This window comes from Marmota marmota, unplaced genomic scaffold (assembly GCF_001458135.2).
Source record: "Marmota marmota marmota unplaced genomic scaffold, marMar, whole genome shotgun sequence".
In the NCBI taxonomy this organism is placed as follows: Eukaryota; Metazoa; Chordata; class Mammalia; order Rodentia; family Sciuridae; genus Marmota; species Marmota marmota.
Genome location: NW_026000026.1, coordinates 35,004,984 through 35,025,186, shown reverse-complemented (window position 1 = coordinate 35,025,186; position 20,203 = coordinate 35,004,984). Strand labels below are relative to the sequence as shown.

The following is a 20,203-nucleotide window of genomic DNA, read 5'->3' as shown; positions in this document are numbered from 1 at the left end:
TAGTGGGGACTGGCTGGTATGGGTGAAGATAGTAGGTAAAATTTCAAGAGACATTTAAGAGATTCAATGGAGCTGAATTGGGATAGATAGATGCTCAGAGAAGGAAAATGTCATTATGATGTATGGAAGTTTGGTTTTCATTTAGAATGCTTGGTGTTTTCTGTAGGAAATTCTGAAAGAGAAATAGACTGAAGGGTGGGCAGTGGATATCAAAGAGTTTGACTTGAGTTTAGGGACCTTTGAAATTTAAAAAAAAAGGATGTCAAGTATAATGAGACGCATGTTTGTGGGGCTTCGATAAAATAGCTGAGCTTAAGACATAAATGTGGTAGTCATCCACAGAAAAGGTTTAAACAAGCTTGTGTGTGGAGAGCATATACAGAGAGATGGGGGGTTGGAACATGGTCTTGAGAAATTCTGACATCTAGTGGTTGGGCAGAAGTTGTAGTGGGTATATATTCTTTTTGCCTTTCTAGAGTTCATAGCACTTTTTCCCCCCTTCTTACTTTTCCTCAGGGGAAAGTAGCAGTCTGAGTGATTTGGGTGGAACTAGCTCATCAATTAGATCTTGGGCTGCAAAATGATCAGGTCAATCAAGAAGTTGTGTCCTCAGGCCACACTGAGCAGTATGGAGATGGATCTTTGACTGGAGTCTGACCCTGAAAATCTAGCCAGGGTTTTTAATGGGCCGATTGGAAAAGCAGACCTTTTTATTACTTGGAGTTGTAGCAAGATATAAGACCGGAGCTTCTGGTGGACATCTTTGCCACCAGTTAAGGACATTCTGGCTCAGATTAGAGCACATACAAATGAGAACAGGGTGGAGAGAACAAGAAAGCTGAATAGTGAAGAGCACCATCAATTCCAGGAGAGAAAACAATTTTAGATAAAGATGTTTGGGAACCAGTCTTGTTCAATTCCTCGCCTTGAAATTGTTTTATTAAATCGGTTAGTGTCAAGAGTCTTCATATGAAAAAGAATGACCTACAAATGATATTGAGAATCCTCAAGACAGTGTGATGCTTCTGGAATCAAGGAAATTTCTAGGGTAAAAGAGGCATCAGCAGAATCAAATGGAAATCAGTCATTTCCTCAGATCCATATGGTTGCCTTAAAATATCCCTTTAGAATGTAGCTTTGGCCTCTTCCACAGCCCAATTTTTATTTATGCTCCTGTCTGTTATTCCACTTGCTGGAATGGATCTGCTTGCAAAATGCTGTTCCTTGCGCCAGATTCTTCCTTCCCATTAGGGCCAACTTAGTTTCTCATGCCTTCTTCAGACCTCGGCTAGAATGTTCTCATATTAGTGAGAGTGTCCCTGATTCTCTGGCGTCTACTGTAAGTTCACAGGCTGCATGAGGTAGGGTTGCCTTCCAGCTATACTAGAGCAGCTCCTCTGCTTCTCTCTTGGGGTGCCTGAAGTTTTGTCATAAGACTAAAATGAAACCTCATTCTAATCAGAGCCAACACACACACACACACACACGAAATGGAGTAGCTAGGACTTTGCAATGTGTTAAAGATAATTATTCCCCTGGAAGCAATCTGTATTAGCTTGTCTACATTGTTTAGGGGTATATAGATTGATAGTTTGAACACAGTTTGGGTGGCTAGGGCTTAAATATGGTTTGGGGGTTCCCCTGAGATTTTGAAGCTTGGTTCCCTGGCTAGCAGTGTTGAGAGGAGATGAAACCCTTTAAGAGGTGTAAAATAATGTGAGGTCTTTAGATGATATGGGATCCTGCCTCCAAATAAATTAAGGTATGTCTCCAGGTTACTCTTGTTAGTTCTCATAAGATAGTTGTTTTAAAAGCCTGAGCCTGGGCTACACAATCTCTTTCTAGCTTTCTGTTTGGTAATGTAAGTTCTTCCTCACACATGTTCCTGCTGTTTCTGTCAGAGGTCCTTCACCAGAACCTGCACCATGTCAATTTGGACTTTCATGATCTAAACCTGTGATCCAAATAAACCTCTTTTCTTCATAAAGTTAGTTTGCCTCAGGCATTTCACTATAGTCACAAAAATGGCCCAATAATACACTGATACCAGGTTAAACAGGCTGGTTTTACTTGTGGACAGTGAGTATAAAAGACTCCTCAATATATGTGGCCAGGGTTACATTTATCTTAACAGTGGGTAATCTGAAGATGAAGTATATCCTGTCTCCAGTGACTAAGGACAGACCAAAGGGAGCTATGCCTGGAAATCTTAGACCTCTCTACAGTTTTCTTTGCTCTTTGTCCTGCTGTATCATATCCTTCACCTACATTAAACCTGTGTAATTGTCAATATGTACATTTTTCTATTGAGAAATGTCTCCTCAACCAAACCAGAAGCTCCGTGAGGGCAGAGGCCATGCCTGGTTTTTCTCCTGACATGCCAGTGTTTGATACATGATAAATCAGGATCCAACCAGGGAAAGAACTACCACTCTGAGTTCTGACCAAAGGGAAGTTAATGCAAGAATTTGGTTGTACAGGTGACAGTATAGGCTGATGGGGCCACCAGGGCACAGTGAGGCACAACAAAGGTAGCAGGTACCATCCCTAGGTTGGAGGGACAGGAAAGAATGGATAGTGCTAACAGTGTCACCTGGTAGAAGCTGGCATCTCAGCAGGGCTATCAGGTGGGAGCTGAGGAGTGGGACAGGGAGACAGACACAGCTGTTGCTTTTATCATTTAATTAAGAGGAAATTCTTGTTCTCTCACTTCCTATTTCCTTTGGAGGGGAGCCTCATATTGGAGTCTCAATGACAAAGACCATAATAATCTCCCAGGTTTAGAGAAACATATGACTATTTCAAGTCATTTTACAAAACATCATTAAACCCATGGAAAACAAATCTTTTGTGTATTAGTTCCTCTTCAAAGTCTGCAGATGAAAAGGAAATATTGTCATTAATTCTGAACACACTCACACACACACACACACACACACACACACACACATCTCCCACCTCACACAATACTCAACTATTAATCTAGGATAAAAGAAACCTCCAATGAGTTCCAGAATGTTAACAGAATATTCAGTTCTTCCTTATTACCCAGATAAAACTCATAATGTAGTAACAACTACCTAAGGATCTGAGAATGTTAGCAAGAGCTTATTTGATCTGCGCAAATGACCCATCTACCTTTATTTGCAAATTTCCCTCAGGATCTTTGTTAAAGAAACACAAATCCATAAAAATATACATTCTGTGCAAATTGTTAAACAATAATCACATAGTTCAGATGGCTATTTACTTCAAAATTTATGCCTCTGTGTAGAAGGCATCTGGATTCTCCCCTTTCTCTTTTTGTACTACCTTTCTGAGTGGTTCTCTTGGGTACACTTCATGGCTACATAGTGAATTTCCTAAATTGCAAATTCAATAAAAGTTGCTCAACTAACTACAACGAGGCTGATTCATTTGTATTTATTAGACACGATCTTACCCTGAGCATGGGGGGCTGGGACTGAGTGCTTCTTTTGGTTTATAATTTTCAATGATTAATAATGCTCAAGTTTGAAGAGAAACAGTGCCAGTGGGATTTTGGAGTTGCCTTCCCCTTTAGGTAGGTGCTTAATCAGTTCTCATTGCTCTTCTTGCTCATTCTTCCTCTTTATTTTTAAGAATTAATTAGGCAAGTTTGTAAGTTTGTGAAAAATATTCTTCTGGAAGAGAAAGGATGTTATGCAAAACGATCGTAGCAAATCGCCTTCTAAAACTGTGCACCCAAACTTTGCACCCAAAAGCACATCACTTGTAGCAGATGCTATTGGTACCTAACCCAAAGCCCCTTTGCCAGCTGGTCCGTTCTGCTCAGCTGCTGTGGTTGGTGGCTCTCAGCTGTTTGTTTTTTTTTCCTTGGGAGGACTGCATTTGGCTGACTGGAGTCACTTTGAGAGTCAGCTGGGTGATACTGGTGACAAGGACAGGTAGAAGAGTAACAGCCCAGCTTGCTTCCCTCTGAGCAGAACAACTTCTAAGTTGCAATTCATCCTCCATGGCTCCCCAGTGCCATGAGTCTGAGGCTGGCTCCCCTTTGAGGTTACATCCTGCCTTAGTTATTTTCCTGATTAATCTGCATCCTTCATTTCCCTGACAAGTTTCTCCTGGAGACATTCCTCCACTTGTACTAGAGTTCCCTGTCTCAGTTCGTCTTTCTAGGGAATTTTTTAAATTACGGAATTGTTTAGACTCCAGCACAAATTGGTTAGGTTTTGGAGACAAAAAAAAATACTTTAAAAAGTAAACCTTTGGACCCCTTATCAATTGGAATTAACTGCTACTGGAATGGGCGACTAGTCATCACAGTCAATAGGTACTGTTCATCTTTCTCTCACCACTGGAAACTAGATAAACCTGATGAAACTGTAGATCATGTGTCTATGTGTTTAAACCACTTTGCTGAAAGTACATCTGCTCCAGGAGACCTTGCCTGTGCTGATTTTCCAAGTCCTCATCCTTCAGCCTCCTTTGGGTCTTCCTTTGTGATAGAGACTGAAAGATAGTTAAAAGCAAACCACTTGTTGAGCTCCAATTATGCGAGGCACAAAACTAGCACCCGTAAAGATGTTACTCCATTTGACTCTCACTAACCAGTCTATTTGAAGGGTATTCTCATTATCCCTACTTTATAAATGATGAAATTGGAACTCAGAGATGATTTGGAACTTGATTCCGTGACTGTAGTTACAGAGTGGTAGGGTGTGGATTCAAATTCAGACCTACTGACGACCAAACCCACCCTCCTAACTGGTGCACAGATGTTAAATTAGAAATCAATGCCTTTTGCTATGGTAAGTACCCTCCCCCAGCTTCTGCCTACTTTTCAGCCAGTACTTCTTGCCAGCACCTCCATAGAATTGCCCTTGAGCAGTAAAACAGCCTCTCCAGCACTCAGTTCCCTGGTAGCTATTAACAGACTGACACAGGAATCCAGAAGCCCAGCTCCTTTGCTGGAGCTCCAAAGCCCCCATGGGCTACTTTGAAGCCAGGGCCTCATCTGAAAGCTCACCCTTGATGACTTTTTTCATTTCTGGCTTATTTCACCCTATTCACCCCAGGAGAGTATCCTGGGAGCACTCTCTCTTCATACCGTTTGCTCCTGAATTCTTGGTTCAGCATCACCTACTGAAGGAATCTTCACTTAGGTAACATATGAAAAGGAATAAAAGAGGAAAATACTAGTAAAATCATGTTGTTATTCTGGACTTTTGTGTCAACTAGCATTTCTTCCTCTTTCAAAATAATACATTTTGTTTAAAAAAGAAAAGAAAAAACAAAATTAGGCAAGTCAAAATAAAACCAATTTCAGATAACTCATAATTCTAAAACCTAGAAAAATTACTGTGTGTTGCATTATTTGCTGTTCTGAGGTTATTGTACATACTACTTAAAATGTAGTTTGTTCATTAATCATCAACACTGTCTCTTTATGCCTAGAAGTTTTCCTCTATAAAATCTTTTTTTATAAGACTATGTGGATTTATTTAGGGAGGAGTGGGGTATGGGACCAAGCTCCCAGGTGATGCTGCTGCTGTTGCTCCATGGACTACTCTTTGAACAGCACTGATGTCCTGACAGGCTATTGTTAGAACTGTGCCTTTGCTGTTAGGTTTTAGCGATAAACGCCAAATAAACCCAATTACTTGAAGTGCCCCCCTCACAGTTTTCATTCAGACATGTTCCTGAGCCTCTAAAATGAATGCAAACATGTCATAAATGGGGAAAGGGGTCTAGTAGGACCTGGCATTAACACTTTCTCTCAGTGGATGCCTGCAAATGGCTGAAGGCGATCACAGTACAGCACTACACATCAAGCTGACACTTAGGAACTGTACTCACAAGGCTGAAAACAGTGCTACAGTCTGCAGATCTGTTACCACAGATTCATTTTTCTCATTACAAATGAAGCCATGTGTAAGCATTTTCCATCATATTCAAGAAATAAGAATTCTCTAGCTATTTTCAGAGGCAAAATGCCTACTTATCAGGAGCCTATTTGAAGGGGTTTCCATGGCCAAATCAAAGTAAGTGATCATAGTAGAGAATTACATAGGAGAGGAGAAACTTCCTGTCTGCCCTAAGGTTGACCACTTGGGGGTCTGTGAATAAAACTAACAAAAGGCAGATAAATAAAAGAAAAGGGAGTTTATTTACAGGTGCAGTGTGCATGTACTTCTTATCATAACTGTGATGAGAAATTCAAAGTAGTAGTTAGAACCGGGAGCTTATATATCATCACATTATATACCACAAATACGTACACAATTGTAATAGTTTTTAAAATTTAAACAAATTAAAAAATAGGAAAAGGGGAGGTAGAGAGGGTGTTTATGTGAGAACAAATGGCTTTTTTTTTTTTTGAAGGATCAATGGGGTTTCAGGAGAACAAACAGGAGATAATAAAGGTTTTGATAGTTTATCAATCTAGGTATAAATGGTCCTTTTGTCACTTTCTGAGCCAGAAAGGTTACATTCCTCAAAAATGGATTTGGAACAGTTTTATTTGTGTTTTCCCTCTTAGAAGTAGGTTGGTCCCGAAGAGGAACTTATGGCAGCCTTAGATCCTAGAAATTGCTGCTGTTAGATACATTACCAACACTGGAGTGTTGAGTGGGTTCCTATAATTATAACCTGTTAAGTAAGAAAGTAATGCATGAGTCCATACTTATTTAAGTACATAAATTAGTGGAGAAAAGAAAGTTCTGCTCAACAGCAGAAAATAACTAAGAAATGGAAATAATGATGAAGTTGAAAAATTAGCTTATGGCTATTGTCCCTTTAACACTCATTCCAGGCAAGTATCATCAATGAATATTAAAAATTAATGGGTGATATTTATGGACATAAAAGAAAATTTACAGTTTCAAAGATCTACCCATGAGATACTTATTTATACTATAAAGAGAAAAATATTGACTGTAATAGAGAAACTACATAGACAACACTTTAACTTGAAGTTTACAAAGTTGACATCATCAGGTCCATCCTGCCACTGGTAGACACCCACTGGAGCTCAGTCTCTGGCACAGGATCGCCTCTTCAGGCCAGAGACCACGGTGGGAGCCCAGGCCCAGTCCAGATTTGCCCACACTGACCTGAGCAGGACCCAGGCCCAGGGTAGGTCCGAGTTCATCACTGCCCCCCACCTGGGAGCCCAAGCCTAACCCACGTCCATCTTGGGACAATGCAGACATCACCATAGACTTCCCCATGCAGTAGCCCTACATTTTGGACAATAGACAGGGCTTGGAAGCAACTGCAACTCAGAACTGGCAACCCAAAGACAGTGCAAGGCCCACCCTCCTTTCAATCCCATCTCTGTAAGACATTGCATCCATCTTGGGGAACTTCCACTATTATCTCAAGTTACCTTGGCTATTGCCACCACCACCTTTAGTTGCAATAGCATACATTGAAGGACACTAGCAGGGTCTGGAAGCCAACATAAAGGTAAGGTACAGACAATCTGCATGGATACTACAAGAATATACAGGATAAACTGTAATATCTCAAGAGCCACATTGCAAGAAAGGAAGACACATAGACAACATTAAAAAAAAAAAAGAAAGAAAACAAGGGAGGAAAGTGTCTTAAACAAACCAGGACACTACAATAACAGAACCCATGGACAGCAAAGTTGATGAAATGTCAGATAAGGAGTTCAGAAGGTTCATAATTAAAATGATCTGTGAATTAAAGAGGGACCTAAATGAGCAAATAGAGGCAAAAATTGATCACTCCAACAAAGAGATAAAAGAGCAAATACAGATAGCAAAAGATTACTTCAAGAAAGAGAGACTCTGAAAAAAAAAGTCAGAAATCCTTGAAATGAAGGAAACAATAAACCAAATAAAAAATTCAATTGAAAGCATAACCAACAGACTAGATCACTTGCAAGAAAGAATGTTAGATAATGAAAACAAAGTATACAATCTGGAAAAAAAAAGTTGACCACACAGCGAAGATAGTAAGAGACCATAAAAGAGAACATCCAAGAATTATGGGACAGCATCAAAAGATCTATACCAAGACACATTACAATGAAAATGTCTAGCATACAGAATAAGGAGAGAATCTTAAAAACTGCAAGAGAGACAAATCAGATCACTTATAGAGGGAGACCATTTTGTATCTCAGCAGATTTTTCAACCCAGACCCTCAAAGTCAGGAGATCATGGAATAACATATACAAAGCTCTGCAAAAAGAAATGGATGCCAACCAAGAATCTTATATCCAGCAAAATTAAGCTTTATATTTGATGATGAAATAAAAACTTTCCATGATAAACAAAAGTTAAAAGAATTTACAACTAGAAAGCCTGCACTACAGAACATCTTTGGAAAAATATTCTGTGAAGAGAAAATGAAAAACAATGATGAAAATCAGCCAAGAGATATATTACACTAAAGAGAAAAAATCAAGTCACATTAAATACCAAAAATTAACAAAAATGGCTGGGAAAACAAATCATGTCTCAGTTATAACCCTGAATATTAATGGCCTAAACTCAGCAATCAAAAGACATAGACTAGCAGATTGGATCAAATAAAAAATGACCCAACAATATGCTGTCTCTAAGAGACTCATCTCATCCACAGACTGAAGATGAAAGGTTGGGAAAAATCATACAACTCACATGAACTGTGGAAGCAAGTAGGGGTTTCCATCTTCATAACAAATAAAGTAGACTTTAAGCTAAAGTTAATCAAAAGCGATAAAGAAGGATACTAATACTGCTCAAGAGAACCATATACCAACAAGACATAACAATTTTAAATATATATGCCCCAAATAATGGAGCATCTATGTTCATCAAAGAAAGTTTTTTCAAGTTCAAGAGTCAAATAGACCACAACACAATAATTTTGGGTGACTTTAACATACTTCTCTCATCACTGGATAAGTCTTCCAAACAAAAGCTGAACAAAGAAACTACAGAACTCAATAATACAGTCAATAACTTAGACTTAACTGACATATTTCATTCCTTCAATGAGAGAATACACTTTCTTCTCAGCAGCACATGGATCTTTCTCTAAAATAGACCATATATTATGCCACAAAGCAACTCTTAGCAAATATAAAAAAGTAGAGATACTATCCTGCATTCTATCATATCATAATGTAATAAAATTAGAAATCAATAATAAAATAGAGAATAAAAGCTACTCCAACACCTGGAGACAAAAAAATATGGTGAATGAACAATGGGTTGCAGAAGACATTGAGGAGGAGATTAAAAAATTTTTAGAGGTGAATGAGAACACATATACAACATATTGAAATCTCTGGGACACTATGAAGGCAGTTCTAAAGAGGAAAGTTCATTGCATGCAGTTTATTCCTTAGAAGAAGAAAAAGTTAACAGATAAATGACTTAACATTGCATCTCAAAGCCCTAGAAAAAGAAGATCAAATTTACACTAAAAGGAGTAGAAAACAGGAAATAATTAAAATCCGAGCTGAAATCAATAAAATTGAAACAAAAGAAACAATTGAAAAAATTGACAAAACAAAAAGTTGGTTCTCTGAAAAAATAAGATTTACAGATCCTTAGCCATGCTCACAAAGAGGAGAGAGAAAACTCAAATTACTAACATATGTGATGAAAAAGGAAATACGACAGACACTACAGAAATACAGAAGATAATTTGAAATTATGTTGAAAACTTGTACTCAAAGAAAATAGAAAATATTGAAAGCATCAACAAATTCCTAGTCATATGATTTGCCCAAATTGAATCAGGATGATATACACAATTTAAACAGATCAATTTCAAGTGATGAAATAGAAGATGCCATCAGAAGACTACCAACCAAGGACCAGATGGATACACAGCCAAGTCTTATAAGACCTTTAAAGAAGAACTAAAACCAATACTCTTCAATTTATTTCAGGAAATAGAAAAAGGGGAAGCACTTCCAAACTCATTCTGTGAGGCCAGTATCACCCTGATTCCAAAACCAGGCAAAGACACATTTTAAAAACTTCAGACCAATATCTCTAATAAACATAGATGCAAAAATTCTCAATAAAATTCTGGCAAAATGAGTACAAAAACATCAAAAAGATTGTGCACCATGATCAAATGGGATTCATCCCAGGGATGCAAGTTTGGTTCAACATACAGAAATCAATAAATGTAATTCATCATATTAATAAACTAAAGAACCATATGATCATCTCAATAGACATAGAAAAAACATTCAACAAAAAATACAGCATCCCTTCATATGTTCAAAACACTAGAAAAACTAGGGATAAGAGGAACATATCTCAACATTGTAAAAGCTATCTATGGTAAGTCCCAGGCCAATGGAGAAAAATTGAAAGCATTCTCTCTAAACACCGGAACAAGACAGGGATGCCCTCTTTCACCACTTCTATTTAACAGAGTTCTTGAAACACTGGCCAGAGCAATTAGATGAAAGAAATTAAAGGCATACATGTAGGAAAAGAAGAATTCAAATTAGCACTATTTGTTGACCATATGATTCTATACCTAGAAGACCCAAAAAGTTCCACCAGAAAACTTCTAGAACTAGTAAATGAATTCAGCAAAGTAACAGGATACAAAATCAACACCCATAAATCAAAGGCATTTCTGTATATCAATGACAAATCCTCTGAAAGGGAAATGAGAAAAACCACCCCATTTATAGTAACATCAAAAAAAAATAAATAAAATAAAATACTTGAGAATCAACTTAATGAACAAGCAGTAGAAAACAGGAAATAATGGGATTCCCTTAAGGGAAATTCACAATGATAACCTCTAGACATTCTCATATTTTTTTCCTGGCATCTGGAAATTCTGTTCAAAGTACCAGCTATTATGTGAATACCACTTGAACTGCCTCTTAATTGCAGATAAAGACTCTGAGGGAAAATTCTCCAGACTGGAGAAATGTTTATTTTGTAGTAAACAGAAGAAAAGGAAATGCATTTTCAATACTTTTGCTATGAGCCTCAGAATACCATAGATGTTGTCTTAGTTTAGGCCCTTCCAGAAGCAAAAGGAGACAAGGAGGTAATGGCAATAAAAACTAGCAAAGGAGGGGAAGAGTGGAACAGGGAAAGGAAAGTGGTAATGAAGGGTGAGTTATCAAACCAGTCACCACTGTGGGAAACTTGGCCTTATGAGAATGTACACTTCAGAAAAATCTTACCAGAGAGCTGGGGGATCTGAATGTATTCATTCATTGACTGAGTGTTGCTTAGAGTGGATTGTGATTTCTCAAGCACTTCTGCTCTGCTGTTCAAGTTTAAGTGCTAGAGGTAGCCCTCTGGCATTTGGAAGTCAGGCCTGAGGGACTTACAGTCCCAGATTAGGAAGGGAAGTGAGTGTCCAAAATTTATTTGGCCCAAGGTATCTAAGTCACATGATTTATAATGGTATGTGAGAAACAAACTCCTTCCTTAAACAACTGCATACTACATCTTCCTTATATTAAACTTTTAATCAATTTCTACTAGAATTTTATCTTTACTAAACATTACAGCATACATCAGGCAGATTTTTTTTGACAGCAATGTTCATACCCAAAGGCCAGATATTCTACTACATTTTGGTGATTGGGGGATTTATCCACAGTACCATGCCATTCATTGCAAAATAAAGCACATCTTCACTATATATCTCAGAACATTTATGGATGTTAAATAAAAAAACAAATATTTGGTAATGAATGCTTAATTGGGGGATTTTGACTTTGATAGAAACATTGACTTTCTCCAAAGTTCCATCCCTGTACCTCAGAGAATTTACCCTATGAAGAAACTGCTGTAATTCAGATCTTGAGAGCAGCTTCCAATGCTTGGACTTTTTCAGTGATATTCTTCTGAAAAGGCATCATGAAATCCTCAAAGTCCACCTCATAAGTAAACCTCTCCCGCCGCAGCTCCCTTTTCCTGATCAGCTCAGCTGTTGTGGCTTCAGGACTCCAAATCTGAAATAAACCCCCAGACCCAAAGCAGCTATTGAGCATGATGGCTAGCGAATATGCTCATATCCAGACAATATTCATTACACAGTTTTAATTAAGTGTATGCCAGGAAAGTGCTCCACCACTAAGTTATATCCCTGACCTAAGCAGCTTTTTAAAAATTTGTTTTAATCAGTTATACGTGATAGTAGAATGCATTTTGAGACATCATACATAAATGGAGTACAATTTCTCATTCTTCTGGTTTTACATGATGTAGAGTTACACTGGTTATATAATCATATATGCACATAGGGTAATAATGTCCAATTCATTCCACTCTCTTTCTCACCCCTATGCCCCCCTCCCTTCATTCCCATTTATCTAATCCAAAGTACCTCTATTCTTCCCTAGCCTACCCCCTTTGTGAATTAGTATCCACACATCAGAGAAAACATTTGGCCTTTGATTCTTTGGGATTGGCTTATTTTGCTTAACATTATATTCTCTAGCTCCATTCTTCTTTAAGGATGAGTAATATTCCATTGTGTATATATACCACATTTTCTTTATCCATCTGTTGAAAGATAGCCCCAGGTAGGTTCCATAGTTTAGCTATAGTGAACTGAACTGCTATAAACATTGATGTGGCTGTATCACTGTAGTATTCTGCTGTTAAGTCCTTTGGGTATAAACTGAAGAGTGGGATAACTGGGTCAAATAGTGGTTCCATTCTAGAAAGATTTTTGATAAGTTGAAATTATCAAATTAACTTCTAAATGTATTTTTAACATTTTCTCCACTCTTATATACATTGGTTAGATGAAACTCTCTACTTCTGGAGATGACTATATGGGACCTGAGCTCAGAAATGTTCTTGAATTAATTCATCTTCAGTTATCCTTAGTTATCCTCAGGCCATCTGTTGTTCATTTTTATCGTGTCAAAACAGGAAAGCAAAAGGAACTGGAAGATCATCCGGGTTTACTACCTTTATGTCTGACGTGGAAGTCAAAACTATTTTCATACAGGAGGCATTGTTTATTCAGTAGGGTTTGATGTGCGTTGGGAAGACAACTTCTCCTCCAAAATTCCACGTATAGATTTATCCACAACTGAAGATGTTTTAAGAGACTATTGAATATATCTAGTCTTAATTAGTAAGAAACTCCCAGGTGAGATGCTGGTAGTGAGTATAAAGAAAGGCTGGGTCTGAGAAGTACCAAGGTGAGGTATCAATAGAACTTTGTCACTAAATAACTGTAGGGAATATCATTGACCAAAGAAGACTTTAATCTTTTAAGGAAAATTTAAATGTGAATATAGAAATGCTAACAAGGGGAAATAGATATTAGAATCCAACAGATGGATATCTTGAATTGAAAGCAGGAGGACCTGGCAAAAGAACACATGCAAATAGTAACCATGAAAGATAAATTTTGGACATTTGTTTGGATGGTCTGCATAGAAAACATTTGAAAAATAAAATCATGAGCTCCACAATTCCAAAGTACTTACCCTTTGTGGAACATATGTGATATCCACTTTCTTGGTATAGCCCCTGGTAATCAATGAATTGAGATAAACCACATTATCCCTTTGTATTTTCTTTTCCTCCGATATGACTGGCATACCATAAATGGATGAAAGTGGTTCCTGGAAACAAGATTTTAAAACTATAAATTTCAAATGTGGTATTCACTTTCTAATATTATTATTTGTTTTTCTATATATTACTCTGGAATCAGGAAAAAAACCTTTAAAATACTACTAAATAAGATACTATTTGAGATAAAATAGAATATTTTTATATTAGTTTGCTTTGTTTAACTTTACTTATTTTATAGTATCAGGGACAGATCAGATAAGTCTTCAAAATATCTACCTTTAACCTGTGGCTATTCATTAAGGAGAAGGATGAAGTCCTTCTAAAATGAAAATGCCTGGATAGCAGAAGCCCCAACTGATTGAAATTTCTTCACCTCTTAATATTTTCCCATTCTCCACAGTGGTACTTTCTAATGTTTGCCTACAATCCCTTTCCACTTTCTACCATGGACATTTCCCCAACCCTATTCAATTTGATGGCATGAGTGAGCGTGTTTCCTTCCTTCTTCCCTAGTCCTCTGTCTTGCAAGAATTTTTCTTTTAAGAATTAAGAATTAAGAATTTTCTCTGAAGAATTGCAAGAATTCTTTAAAAAGATGCTTCCAACCAAGAATGTGCACATTCCCTGATAATGGCAAACTTTTGATGCCTAGGTAACCCATAGGCAGCAACCTCAACCTTGTGCTGGCAGTTTAGGGTTTCCTAAACCACTCCAGATTACCAGGTACAGTCAATGTGGTACATTCAAAACCTGCTAGAGTCACTTTGCTGAATATCCAAGTTACAAGTGGCTCCATATCACAGAGTTCAGTGGAATTCATTAAAGTTCCTGGGTGGGGACAGGGAAGAAGGTAGGCAATGAAAGAGTATGAGATCAAAACAAAGGAAAACCATGCTTTACATTATTTTTCATAAGGTTTCAAAACCCTCCCCCTTCCCTGCTTGGGTCATGACATCAAATCTGTACAATGCAAGACCAAATGTATACATATCTCCTAGACCGTTGTTTTACAACATCCTAAGTATATTTGGTTTTGTGCAGATTCTGTTTTCAATGAACACTTTTTAGTGTCTTCAGTAACTGGAAACTTCTTGCTGGATATTTCTTTAAAAGTACTGTATAACAGTGCTGAAAGTTTGCACTGTGTATGACATTGCCCAGTTGTATAATAGCACATAAATAATGCTGCTGCCCACCCAAACCCCCAACAAGTTTTTAATGAGTTCCAGTTACTAATGGGTAATTGAGCTCTTTTCTTACCTCCTCTTTCTTAATCTCAGGGCCTTCAGTTTTCAATTTAGAAGGTGTCTTGCTTTTCATTTTTTGATTTTCTGCTGTTTTAGGCAAGTTATCTATCTTTTCTTTAATCAAATCAATTATTCTATAATCGGCATATGCCTTTGCAACATCCATGGCACTATGCCCTGTTTAAAACAAACATAAATTTAGAGTTTTAATAAGTGGATTTAATGATAAACCATGGGGGGGGGGGTGGAAACAAAAAAACCTCAGCATCACAGCTTTAAGCATGCACATGCACAGTCAGGGTGATTACTAAAGCTAACCATGTAAATTCATAAATCAGATTGGATATCCTTCAAAGGTGGACCCTGTGATAAAACTCCGTGGTTTTAAAGCACCATTTACTGACAAAAATTAATTTTTTTCTTTTAACTACATTTCTTAAAAAGTGGATTGGAAATATTAGATTATATTTTGAATATCCAACTGATGGTTTTCTCCCCACACTGCAAACGTTTCCTTTTGTGTAATAAATTTAACTTATCTTCCTTTTTCCATGTTGTAAGAAGGTAAATTCCAAAAGGCCTGGGGAAGCTGGTGCTTGCTCACAAGTGCTCAGGCAGGTGATTGGGTATTATGTTACCTGTCATATCATCAGGTACTCCTGGTGTAATTCTATCTGACTGAGGGACAGCCCAAAGAAGCCAGCGATATGAGCAATGTCTCAGAGCAAAAAGAAGCAATGGGTTCCAATATAAGAAAATAACACTACCACATAAGGAGCTTAAGTATTTATTCAAATGATGTTTTAATTGTTCCTGTGTGGTGTTTATGACATAGGGTAGGCCATCTGTTTACTTCCTAGAGACAAGGAAGCCTCAATTTAGGAATGACTTTGTACAGCTATTAGAGGAATCCAAAATCTCTAGAGTCTCTAGCATGCCAATCGTTGGGAATTGAACATAGCAGTGATAACTCAGATTGTGACCTGCAAACTAGTTCGGGTCCACATATCAATGGTTCCTGATCCACAATGTAATAACCACAAAAATTAAGTGTTAAGAAATTATAGAACTATTTAATAGATAGTCTTTTTCAATTTTTTTTTTGTTCTTTAAATCTAATGATTGAAAAGCTTGGGCTTCCATTTCTACTAAATCATTTTTATTGAATTTTATAAAAGTCCCTAACAGATTGCAAACATAAAGAACTGGCCCTTAAATATCAATGCTTTGAGAAGTACTTAAGAAGAACTTTCATAACATTTAACTAAGGCTCATGTTTGCACCAGTAACCCAGGGGAAAACATGGTTCTATCAGAACAGAATTGGAGGGGTGTGGAATCTAACATAAATTCTCCTTCACTAACCCCCAACCATCAATAATACAAACACATACCTTTTCTATTTTCCAGCTGGAATTTAGCACCAATATCAAGTAGGTATTTTACAGTATCCAGTCTGCAGCTTTCAATGGCTCGACTTAAGGGAGTTGAGTTGTTGATTGAAAGTGCATCTAGGGTAGCTCCAGACTTAACAAGCAGTTCAGCAATGTCTTGCTGCCCTGCATGGCATGCAAAATGAAGTGGAGTCCACAGAAAATTATCTGTTGCATTAACGTTTGCCCTGTAAAATAAGATAGATGCGGGCTGGGCATGTGGCTCAAGTGGTAATGCGAACGCCTGGCATGCGCGGGGCGCTGGGTTCGATCCTCAGCACCACATAAAATAAAGATGTTGTGTCAGCTGGAAACTGAAAAATAAATATTAAAAAATTCTCTCTCTCTCTCTCTCTCCTATCTCTCTTAAAAAAAAAGACAGATGCACAAATTAAAAATTGTGGTTGCTCTAAGTACTGGGACCTAAAAAGGCAAGTACAATTTTGGAGAGTTTTATCAGTTGTTAATTTGCCAACCCTGTGACATAATTTCTTGGTAATCTCTTTTTTCTGCATTACTTTAACAGTCTTAACACTGTGGACATACACATTTTGTTTAGCTTGAAAGGTACTTACAATGTTTACAAAGGTTAAAATCCAGGAAAATTACAAAACTGGATCCAGTGAAGATAAAAATTGATGTAAAAGATAAAATGTAATTTAAAGCATTACAATATATTATTTAAAATTTTGGAGCTTGTTAGGATTTCACTATCCAAAAGTTCAAGTTCTCCTTAATGATTTCACATTTCTTTTGAGAATACAAACTTGAGTCTTTGACATTAAATGTTTCAGTAATAACAACATCGATACATTTTTCAAGTGTGCAGTTACTGCATCATTAAGTGCTCTACGTAAGTTAACACCTTTAATCGTTTACAAATTCTGAGATGAGTCCCATTAGAGCCCCATTACATAAATGAGAAAACTGAGGCACGGAAATGTGAAGAAACTTAAGGCAGGTTATACAACTATGGTAGACGCAGGAATTCAACCAAAACAACTGTTTTAGTATTAAAAGTTAAATAAAAAAACATCATGTTTTGATATTTTAAAGATATTTATAAGTGAACCAAGGGAAAGACTGCCCCCTCTGAAGGAGAATGGTGGGTTATAGAGGGATGGAAACATGTTCTTAGTTATTCTGTCCATCATCCCCCCAGTTTGACTCTGTTGGGATCCCCACAAAGCAAGAGGCTTTAACTCCATACCATCTAGGTGAGACACTGAGACCAAAATGAGTCATCCTGTCACAGGAAAACAGTGATAATTAGAAGTCTCTTCTAATCCCAGAGTGAACACTTAGTTGGCTTTTACTTTCTGTACAACTATCACTGGCAAACTGTCTTTTACACACAGAAGTCTATGCTGTCATTAGCCTGAATGCTCATATGGGACCTATTTAGTTATTGAAACACATTCCCATACTATTAAAATTCTGAGCTGAATGTTTCTTATGACCTTATTTTATTTCTTTGAAATGTGAACCCTCATAAAAACTTAAATCTCACTCAACAACAAAACATACCCTTTTTCGAGAAGAAACTTGACAACATCTATGTTTCCACTGGCACACGCTGTCATTAGTGGTGTTTTGTAATAATTATCCTTCACATCCACAGGTTTTCCTGCTTCAAAAGCCTTTTTCAGAGATGCCAGGTCCCCCGCCTTGGTGACAAAATTAATATTTGAAAATACTTTCCCTGGATCATCAATGTACCAAGAAGAATCATCCTGAATGGGATGTTCTGGTGGGTGATCTTGATTAAACCGGCTGCAATCAGTTACATTCTGGTAGGTTTCAATCATGTAATATGGAGGCCCACCATCTGGCCTGAATGGAAATACACTCTCAGGAATGACGCAGATTGGGAGGGGTAAAACAAATTTTCCTTTCCGACCCTTTTTGCCCATTCCTCTTTTCTTTTTCTTAGGCCCATAAGATCCCAAGACAAAAGACTTGCTTAAGTATCTGGTTCCTTTAAAGAAATCATTTATGTTGACTCCACCGACCCGGGTCTTTTCATGAAGTTGAGCTATGATGGCCAGCTGTTCAGAGGTTGCATACTCTTGCTTATCCTCCAGGATCAGCACAAAGTCTTCCTTGGACACTGTCCCGTTTCCTCTGTCTAAAAAGGAGAAGCCTTCTCGAAGGAGGGCCTCGTGTTCTATGGACCAATCATGTAATCTGAGGGCCCACATTGGATTGGGGTTTTTGACTCCAGGTTTCTCCAGTTTTTTAGCAATTCGCTCAGCTCGTCGTATTTCTTTGCTTGCTGCTTTGAAGCCTCCTTCTTTGGCCACAGCCCTTGGAGTTTTGTGATCTAAATTCTTCCATTTCAATTCACATCCTAAAACACAAAACATCATAATTAGGTATGGGTGCCAAGGCATCTGTGTGGTCCTACAACTGATGATAATCCAACTGTTTTCTCAATTTGGGGTTATTAGTCAAAAGTTCATCCTAAAATTATATATACACAGAGATAAGGGCAGCTAGCTATTATAATTATGAAATTAAGCTATATTTTTTCACTGTGGCTTTCACTTTTATGAATTCTGACAGAGATGAGTTTGCAATTTTATATCTGCTTACAAAGGAGTGAGAGATTTTATCTCTATAGATAGAAATGTTAGAAAAAAATATAGTCGAAATAAATATTAAATGGGATGCTTGCTGAGGAGATTTTTATATCAATGGGAAAAGAGTAAGAGTACGTTGGAATTTGGAGAGAAGTGTCTAGATTCAGCTTGTAATATTGAAAGACACTTGTTTCTTTTTGATTGACTTCAAAAAGAAACCACTCACATAATCTTAATATTTGACTTGTATTCTTCATTAAATTAAGGTAATTTATACTAGTTCATTATTTTGTCTTGAGGTCACATACAGCTTTTACAGGGGAAAACTAATTTGTTAATCAAATCTGAGAATTCCAAATTTATATTTGTGTGCAACTTAGACATCAAAATGCTCTTTCCATTTTGGTTCCTTACTTAAAATTATGAGACCAACATTATTTGCAAATATTCCCCCCAAAGGATGAAACTTTTCTGAGTGCATTAGGGAATCTATTTAACAGCACACCAAGGAGGTGGTGTTCTCTCTAATGTGTCTTGAGACATTGAAATTTCTTCATATGTATAAATAAGTCAGACCACAAAGAGGCTGTTTCCAGTGTTTCCAATCTAGAAGGCGACTAAGCTGCTGTTTTGCCAATATCACATAATCAGAAAGGATTGATTGTCATCCAATCAGATACCAATCAAAATGACAAGTAGCTGCATGCAAACAAGACCCTCCAATACTTTGTGGTTTTAATTCCTTGTCAAAAAGATGCTTACATAGATGGGTACTGTAGGGTTCATGATATTTACTTTTGTGTGTTTGAGAGAAGAAAAAAGACATCTGGAAACCCAAAGATAATAAAAAAGGGGGTTGCTCAATAAAAAATAAAAAATAAAAGCTTGGCAATAGTTTTCAAGATCAATACTTTTGTATTGTCAAACATTACATATTTATAAGGCTAATGATTTTACTAGTGATAGAAAAACTCAGAAAGGTTATTTGGTCAATAAAGATTCTAAAATTTCTGTATTTGACAGTTGGATTTTTGTTGTTGCTTATTTATCTCTGTGTGTGTGTGTATGTGTGTGTGTGTGTGTGTGTGTTTCAATACTGGGGATTGAACCCAGGGCCTCTCTACCACTGAGCTACTTCCCCAGCCCTTTTTATTTTTATTTTGAGACAGGGTCTTGCTAAGGTACTGAGGCTGGCTTCAAACTTACAATCCTCCTGCCTTAGTCTCACTAGTCACTAGGATTACAGATGTGTGCCACCATGCCTGGCTATATTGGACAGTTGTAAGAACAGTGATTTATTGAGAAAGAGGTCCTGAGAATGTGGTCTCAAAATAGAAGTCCATAGCATAATAATTCCATAGTAATGCAAGTCTACTCCCTTTCCTACGCTATTTTGCTTATTCAGGG

General features: G+C 37.3%; 1 protein-coding gene across 6 annotated transcripts in view; it reads right to left on the bottom strand.

Moving 5' to 3' along the window:
• Positions 1-251: 251 nt before the first annotated feature.
• Ankef1 (ankyrin repeat and EF-hand domain containing 1) overlaps positions 252-20,203 on the bottom strand; it is a 79,030-nt gene continuing 59,078 nt past the window's right edge. For 4 of the 6 annotated variants that reach the window (XM_015482868.2, XM_048811311.1, XM_048811310.1 and 1 more), the window contains 5 exons: positions 17,742-18,564; positions 16,176-16,402; positions 14,796-14,959; positions 13,445-13,582; positions 11,633-11,950 (listed from right to left, as the gene is read on the bottom strand). In XM_015482868.2, coding sequence (XP_015338354.1) covers positions 11,792-11,950; positions 13,445-13,582; positions 14,796-14,959; positions 16,176-16,402; positions 17,742-18,564 — 1,511 coding nt within the window. In that variant the 3' untranslated portion in view covers positions 11,633-11,791. Of the gene's footprint in view, positions 4,492-11,632; positions 11,951-12,560; positions 13,322-13,444; positions 13,583-14,795; positions 14,960-16,175; positions 16,403-17,741; positions 18,565-20,203 lie in introns of those variants that run through there. The other 2 variants (XM_048811307.1, XM_048811308.1) reach the window with 2 other exon arrangements.